The sequence below is a fragment of the Oncorhynchus nerka genome, linkage group LG27 (assembly GCF_034236695.1).
Source record: "Oncorhynchus nerka isolate Pitt River linkage group LG27, Oner_Uvic_2.0, whole genome shotgun sequence".
In the NCBI taxonomy this organism is placed as follows: domain Eukaryota; kingdom Metazoa; phylum Chordata; class Actinopteri; order Salmoniformes; family Salmonidae; genus Oncorhynchus; species Oncorhynchus nerka.
This window is the reverse complement of record NC_088422.1, coordinates 34,288,457-34,297,292: the sequence shown is the minus strand read 5'-3', so window position 1 is coordinate 34,297,292 and position 8,836 is coordinate 34,288,457. Positions and strand designations below refer to the sequence as shown.

The window sequence follows — 8,836 nt, the reverse complement described above, 5'->3', positions numbered from 1 at the left end:
GCTGCAGCGGCTGACAGAGGACCTGGAGTACCATGAGCTGCTGGACAAGGCGGCGCGCTGCGAGAGCTCCCTGGAGCAGCTGTGTCTGGTGGCAGCCTTCTCTGTGTCCTCCTACTCCACCACCGTCCACCGCACGGCCAAGCCCTTCAACCCCCTGCTGGGGGAGACCTATGAGCTGGACCGACTGGAGGACTGCGGCTACCGCTCGCTGTGTGAGCAGGTACACACAGAGACAGAGATAAATGACAATATTAGGCTGAGACAAACACACACACAGGAAAATTCTCCATGTGTCTGCAAATGACACTTACAAAACATACAAGCCATGATGATACACAAAAAGTACCAATCACTGACATACTATAAGCTAGAGCAGTGATCTTCATTTGAGCGTGTAAATACCCCCCCCCCCCCCCCCCCTAGGTGAGCCATCACCCCCCAGCAGCATCTCACCATGTGATTTCTCAGCGAGGCTGGACCCTCTGGCAGGAAATCACCATAGCCAGCAAGTTTCGTGGCAAATACCTCTCCATAATGCCTCTGGGTGAGTTGCTGTATATTCAGCATGTACTGAGCACTGTCAACACACACTCAATGCAAATAAAGGTCTCATGACTGTGTACAGTGGCCTCTGTAATTATAGGGACAGTGAAGCATGTTTTCTTCTTTTGGCTCTATAATCCAAAAGTTTGGATTTGACATCAAACAATGACTGAGGTTAAATTGCAGACTTTTTATCCACATCGGGTGAACCGTTTAGAAATGACAGCACGTTTTGTATGTTTTAGGGGGGCAAAAGTATTGGGACAAATTCACTTACAGTACCAGTCAAAAGTTTGGACACCTACTCATTCAAGGGTTTTTCTTTATTTTTTCTATTTTCTACATTGTAGAATAATAGTGAAGACATCAAAACAATGAAATAACACATGGAATCATGTTGTAACCAAAAAAGTGTTAAACAAATCAAATTATATTTGAGATTCTTCAAAGTAGCCACCCTTTGCCTTGATGACAGCTTTGAACGATCTTGGCATTCTCTCAACCAGCTTCATGAGGTAGTCACCTGAAATGCATTTCAATTAACAGGTGTGCCTTGTTAAAAGTTAATTTGTGGAATGTTTCCTTAATATACGTTTGAGCCAATCAATTAGGTTGTGACAAGGTAGGGGTGGTATACAGGAGATGGCCCTATTTGGTAGAAGACCAAGTCCATATTATGGCAAGAACAGCTCAAATAAGCAAAGAGAAATGACAGTCCATCATTACTTTAGGACATGAAGGTCAGTCAATCCTGAAAATGTCAAGAACTTTGACATTTTCTTCAAGTGCAGTCACATAAACCATCAAGCTCTATGATGAAACTGCCGCTCATGAGGACCGCCACAGGAAAGGAAGACCCATAGTTAACTCTGCTGCAGAGAATACGTTCATTAGAGTTACCAGCCTCAGAAATTGCAGCCCAAATAAATAATGAGTTTAAGTAACAGACACATCTCAACATCAATTGTTCAGAGGAGACTGCATGAATCAGGCCTTCCTGGTCGAATTGCTGCAAAGACACCACTACCAAAGGACACCAATAATAAGAAGACTTGCTTGGGCCAAGAAACACAAGCAATGGACATTAGACCGTTGGAAATCTGTCCTTTGGTCTGATGAGTCCAAATTGTATATTTTGGTTCCAACCGCCGTGTCTTTGTGAGACAGAGAGTAGGTGAACGGATGATCTCAGCATGTGTGGTTCCCACCATGAAGCATGGAGGAAGAGGTGTGATGGTATGGGGATGCTTTGCTGGTGACACTGTCGGTGATTGATTTATTTAGAATTAAAGGCACACTTAACAAGCATGGCTACCACAGCATTCTGCAGCAATACGCCATCCCATCTGGTTTGCGCTTAGTGGGACAATCATTTGTTTTTCAACGGGATAATGACCCAACAGATATCCAGGCTGTGTAAGGGCTATTTTACCAAGAAGGAGAGTGTTGGATGCATTTGCTGTTTATTTTGGTTATGTTTCAGTTTATTTTCTGCCCAATAGAAATGAATGGTAAATCATGTATTGTGTCATTTTGGAGTCACTTTTATTGTAAATAAGTATATAATATATTTCAAAACCCTTCTACATGAATAAGGATGAACCATGATTGCAGATAATCCTGAATGAATCGTGAATAATAATGAGTGAGAAATATACAGATACACAAATATCATACCCCCCCCCCCCCAAAACGCTAATCTCCCCTGTTATTGTAATGGTGAGAGGTATGATATTTGTGCGTCTAACTTTGTCACTCATCATTATTCACCCGATATGGACGGAAATACACAAAAATGAGAGTTGCCAGTCCGTACTAACCTCATAGTCCTTGTATGATTTCAAATCCACAACTTTTGGAGTATAGAGCCAAAAGAAGAAAAGATGCTTCACTGTCCCGATAATTACAGAGGACACTGTATATATGTTTATAGGTGGGAACACCGGGATCTCTCTGTAGGTCAGGCCTCTGAAACCCAGGCAACTTCAGCATCACCTCTGTCCTCCCATTCCCTCCCAGTCACAGGGTCTCTAAGGCCCTGATAAATGACAGATGAATAGATCCCATAGATGTGATTGATACATATCCTATAACATGAAGCCGTGTTGTCCATTTGAACTATACAGATTATCCGCTTGTTTGTTTATTGTAATCCTAGTGAGATTTAAGTACAGACTGAGTCTCTGCCTCTCTCTCTCAGCCACCCCTGTGTTATCAGGCCAGGTCTCTGCAGGTTGGACTGACCTTGTTTATAAATGACTCAAAATAAGAACCAGAATATCAACCACAATACATGTTGCCTTGTTACGGTGTTGTCACTCTTTCTCTGACTGCATTTCATCCCCTCCACTCCATCTCTCGATTTATATCTCAATGTTCTCTCCTTTTTTGGCCTTTCCCCTCTCTCCCCAGGTGCCATTCACCTGCAGTTCCACTCCAGTGGGAACCATTATATTTGGAGGAAGGTAACCTCCACCGTGCACAACATCATCGTGGGCAAGCTGTGGATTGACCAGGTCTGTCTACTAACTACATCATGGCTCTTCTCCCTCCTCCTCCCATGTTCTTACCTGTCCATGTCTCTCTCCTACTCTCCTCTTGTGTCCTCATTGTCTGATTCAGTCAATATCCATGTGACCTGTATGTCAGCCCTCCATGTGTATCATCTATCATCTAATGTTTCCTATTTTCATCCTGTAGCTGTTTGTAATGTAATCCAGGCTGGTGGAGTGAGTGTTGTGTGGAGGCAGAGGTCAATGGCAACAGAAACGAACAGAACAGCACACGAATAAGCCTGTTTGTGGTCTCTGATGGTTTCTCTGCCTTTAATTTCTAGTAACACCCTCCCCTCTCTCTGTGATGACTCAATTACAGTCTGTAACTGTCTGTCTGTTGGTCTGTCACATCATCTGTCTGTAGTACTACTTGGTACTATGTACCAGCCCCTCATTGGAATGGGAGGAGGAGGAAGACCGGGCTCAGGGAATAAACTCAAGCGAGCATATGATTTTTGGCACACTCACAAACACCCTCTCAGCAGTCCCTAAAGCACACCTTAGTGTCATTTATATAGAGCTTCCTAGTAGAATCTCATTACATCCCTGAGGGGGATGAATGTAAAGATACTGTTCTGATACAGCTGTGGAATGTTCTGATGACTCATCTGTTGTTTCTGATTTTAATTGATGCTAACCAGAAATTCTCCCTCCTATTCCACCCGTCTCTTTTCTCTTCATTCTACCCTCCCTTTTCCCTCTGTCTCTCTCTCTCTCTCTCTCTCTCTCTCTCTCTCTCTCTCTCTCTCTCGGGGCAGTCAGGGGACATTGAGATAGTCAACCACAGGACCAAGGAGACATGCCAGCTCAAGTTCTCCCCCTACAGCTATTTCTCCAGGGAAGTCCCACGCAAGGTACATGTCACCACCATCACAACCCTCTAATCAGCACTGGCTGAAACCTGACCGTGGCATGATGAGCTCATAGGCTCGGCTGTCACACTGTTGTGTGCTGCCCCCTGCTGGATAATGCAAGTGAATATATCATTTTTGAATGGACTATTTCAAAATAGTTGTTAATAATTAACTATAGTGAGGGATATTGTATTAATTTCTACAAACGGAATGATACATTTTCTGTGTGTGTGTGTGTGTGTGTTGTCCAGGTGACAGGGGTGGTGTCAGACGGTGGAGGGCAGGCCCACTACATCCTGTCTGGCACGTGGGACGATAAGATCGAGAGCTCCAAGATCGTCCAGAGCAGCAAAGGGGGCAGCGGCTCCGAGGGCAAGCAGAAGACAGTCTACCAGACCCTGTCCCCCAAACTACTGTGGAAGAAATACCCTCTCCCGTAAGCACTGCCCAGCCTGCCCAGCCTCACGCAGTAAAACACTACAGCAGATAACACAGACCACCATCTAATCCAACACAACAAGGATTACTACGTTATCGAGCACAGATCACCATCTAATCCAACCACACAACAAGGATTACTACGTTATAGAGCACAGATCACCATCTAATCCAACAACACAACAAGGATTACTACTTATAGAGCACAGATTCTATAACACAACAAGGATTACTACGTTATAGAGCACACAGATCACCATCTAATCCAACAACACAACAAGGATTACTACGTTATAGAGCACAGATCACCATCTAATCCAACACAACAAGGATTACTACGTTATAGAGCACAGATCACCATCTAATCCAACAACACAACAAGGATTACTACGTTATAGAGCACAGATCACCATCTAATCCAACAACACAACAAGGATTACTACGTTATAGAGCACAGATCACCATCTAATCCAACAACACAACAAGGATTACTACGTTATAGAGCACAGATCAACCTAACCGCTCTCCTCTATCTCCCACCCACCTCCTCTCTTTTCTCTCTCTCTCCGTCAGGGATAACGCTGAGAACATGTACTTCTTCTCCTCGCTGGCGCTGACGCTGAATGAGCCGGAGGATGGGGTGGGGCTGACGGACAGCCGGCTGAGACCGGACCAGAGGCTGATGGAGGCGGGGAGATGGGACGAGGCCAACTCTGAGAAACAGAGACTAGAGGAGAAACAGAGAGCTGTGAGGAGGAGGAGAGAGGCAGAGGCCACAGATGCACTTGATGACGGTAAGACAGTGAGAGAGGGAGGGAGGGCAGGGTGGAGAGAGAGAAAGAGGCAGTGGAGAGTTGACAGAGAGAACAACTGATAGAGAGAAAGGAGCAGGGTAGAAAGGGAAATGCCTTTATTAAGTCCAATAACTTTGAATCATTCCTCCCGTCCCCTGACCTTGATGTAAATGCTATGACAAAAGCAGTATTACCTGGAGTGAGACAGATGAGAATTGAAAGTGAAGAGCTAATGGAGGCTACTGGGGGGTGTACAGAGGAAACAGCAGAGCAGACACTTGTCATCCTGGTCACATTGTTAATGTCCCGTGCTCTGTGTAGCTGTGGGACCTAGGCGTGGCTGTATTTTGATGTACCCATGACGCATCTCTCTTTTCCTCCCTCTGTTGGTGGTCAGAGTGTGATTATGATGACTCTGGTGAGTGGGGGTTGCCTTGTGTCCCCCCCCCGTTGTGCATCACCCTCTCCCCCACACCCCCATCTTTTTTTTGTGTTGACCCTCCTCCCCCTCTGTGGCCTGCCAATGGCAGCGTTCCAGGTTGTCTTTGTGTCTGAGATTACTATATCATATTAATGTGGCCCAGAGACCTTAAACACTTCTCCAGATGGCTGGATCATCTAGGTCTGTGCAGCACCACTGCAGACAACCTGGAACTGGAAGGGATCCTTTATGAGGTCTGCATGCTGACTGACTCCCTAGTACCCACTCTTCCAGACTATGACCCAGGAAAAAGCCGCTCAGTCTTTTTCCTGCTGCCATGCGCCTCTTTCATTCAGACTTGACTTGGCCCTCATACGGCTGTACTGTTTCTGAGCCAGAGAAACAGACATAGAGGTGTGTGTAATGTGTGGGAGTGACCTGACAGTAGCCCACTGTATAAGTGACGCTTGTGTCTCTTCCCCCAGGTCGGGAGTACGAGGGCTTCCAGCCACAGTGGTTCCACAAGAGGACGAACGCCATCACTGGAGAGACAAACTTTGTGTACAAGGGGGGATACTGGGAGGCTAAGGACAGTCAGGACTGGAATATGTGCACTGAAATCTTCTAAGCCTCGACCAGACACATCCTACCCCCTCACTGGACTCACCCAGGCCCAGGAGACTGCTCTACCGCTGGGTCTGGGTGTTGACCTCTGTGTGCAACTGTGTACGTCTCACACACTCACAATACAGTTTACCTCCCCACGGACACACACACTTCATCTGTTTTACAGAGTCAAAGGAGAGAAGGGGCCTTCTAAAGGTCCTCCCTGACAACATAGCACTGAGCTGTATGGGGATGTGAGAGAGAGGAGAGATTGAATACCATAGAAAATGGACCCAATAGAGATGTCCAAAATAATCAGGTGCTTCACACACGCTACCCACAATGCACTATTCCTCTGCTCAGCACATCGTTTTTTCTGGGTTTTAATGATTGAATAGCAACCCATCTAAATCAGTTCTCCTCTCCTCCACTGTAGACTGGGATGAGATGAAGTCTATCCTCTCTAACAGACAGACCGACAAACAAAAAGAAGGTCACAGAAGTTTATAGAAAGACGGTATACTTTAAAAGGATGGACATTTATTTTGATTAGTAACTGGTATTGGAAAGTGCAGGTAGGCACAGACTCCAACGCTTGAATTAGTTTGTCATCTATGTCCGTCTGCCTGGTAAAGAACTTAAGTTCCCTCTGTTCTTTTCTCCATTGCAGGAGGAACCAGGTTTAGACCTGCGTATGACCATATAGTGCTCAGACCGTAACCAACGTGGTTTGACAACCAGAGTACTTTTCCAAACACAAACTGGGTATATTGTGATACCTCCCAAACACAGTCACACTTCCACTCCACTGGTAATTGAAGCTTTGTCTATTGAGGTAAATAAGCACTTTTCTTTGTGGGTTTCCACAGCTTAATGCGTATCCGTGTTGATGTTGAGGAGACTCCAGCCTGGGCACTGTACACTCACCCAGTCCTTTGGTGCTTTACCATAGAAACACATACACTTCTATTGTGCAGTGAGTCATTTAAAGGATATAAATGGCATTGTAGCTAGAACCTGCACACCAATTACTTGTCCCAAAAACAGATCCATCATCCCACACATGAATATCTAGGCAGAGTGTGAATTCTACACCCCAGTGTATAGTTCTACAGCCTATATGACAGATCAGAGCCTGCTCTGGACCTGTAATTGTATTCCTACAGAACTGGCTGATGTTGCTAGAGCACTGAAGGAGGCCCATGGTGGCTACTGACAGCATATTGGCATCTTACCACAGACAGACAGCATGCTCCTCAGGCCTCCCATAGCACACCACTGTTCAGCCAGGGAGGGCTGCTATAGTGGGGACACTGGCTCCCAGGCACTGACCCAGGTTCACCTGAGCATAAACCTAGTCCTAACTCCTAGTGTTGAAGAGCTGTGGACAGGCTGATCTGGGATCAGCTGGTGAAGGCACTGTCAGTCTTTTTGCCTTTAAGAACTGATTTGTGCACTACATGTCTTAGGTGACAGGATTCTTGACAAAGTGTTAGTATATTTTGTAATTACTGTTAGGAATGTAGTATTTGGGCTGGAAGTATTGTACCTACTGTCTGGCCTTTTGTGTGAATATTTTGTGATAACAAGATAATAACAAGACAATAATATGATTATAAAACAGTTCTAATAATAATCAGAACAATAAGTCATGTTTATAGTTGAAATCTGAAGTTTTAATGAAGATGTACTGTTACTGTACTTTTTAATTTAAATTGATCCAGCCAGTTAGAAGTTGATTCTAACTACCGCCCACGGTTTGGTTGCAGATTTAATGTTTTGTATTAATAGAGACTTACTCTCACACTGAAAATTATTTTTATACAAAGTTGTTGATATTGGCATATTGTTTACTTGGTTTTAGATTTGCAGTTCACAAACAAGCAACCACATCTGACAGTGCCGATGATGTGGCCCATACGGTTTCTGAGGTCAGTTGTTACAGAGATCTGGTATGTGCTCTGGAAGGAAGTGGAAGACACACACAATACCATCCTCAGCCCAACATATCTGTCTGGAGGGCTAGAGGGGTTGCTGGGGGTGCATACCAACTAGAAAATACTCATCAAGCAACTGCTGAATGTAATGTGAACCAGGAAAATGTGAATGTTTAAACTGTGAGATAATAAGTATCCCCCAATCACTTTCATGCTCCCAACTGCTTTTCATTTGAACTCAGAGTAACCCTCCTCCACCGGAAGCCTATAATATAAAGTCTCAACGGGGCAGAGAATTAGGTTTTTACAAGCACATTCTGACCAGGCACTTACTCTCTTTAACCCCGTCAACAACCGCCTCCGTTTTCTGCACTATTTATGTTTGGTTCCAGTTGATCTACTTTGTACCCATGACCTTTCAGCAGACACACAGGCACGTATCCATTAGTCACATAACACACTCACACATCTATAAGTACTGACCACATTGGCAAGAACAGTACATTATTAGTGGAAGAAATCAAGTGGGTACAGCAGGTTGACATGGTTCCCCACATTGGAATGAATTCTCACTATCCTGGACCCAATCACAGTAAGGGGTTTTATATATTGCAAATGTGTCATTGTATAGACAATACTACAACGTCATGCACAGTATTACTGGGCGAGAAACAGTATTGAAATGTGG

General features: G+C 44.8%; 1 protein-coding gene across 1 annotated transcript in view; it reads left to right on the top strand.

Moving 5' to 3' along the window:
• The window catches only part of LOC115111207 (oxysterol-binding protein 2-like), a 105,503-nt gene extending 97,145 nt beyond the window's left edge, over positions 1-8,358 (top strand). Inside the window, exons 8-14 of the mRNA XM_065011591.1 lie at positions 1-220; positions 424-544; positions 2,956-3,059; positions 3,857-3,952; positions 4,204-4,388; positions 4,964-5,184; positions 6,091-8,358. The exon at positions 1-220 is cut by the window's left edge and continues 26 nt beyond it. Of these exons, the coding sequence (XP_064867663.1) occupies positions 1-220; positions 424-544; positions 2,956-3,059; positions 3,857-3,952; positions 4,204-4,388; positions 4,964-5,184; positions 6,091-6,233 (1,090 nt within the window). The 3' untranslated portion in view covers positions 6,234-8,358. The remainder of the gene's footprint in view (positions 221-423; positions 545-2,955; positions 3,060-3,856; positions 3,953-4,203; positions 4,389-4,963; positions 5,185-6,090) is intronic.
• Positions 8,359-8,836: the final 478 nt, after the last annotated feature.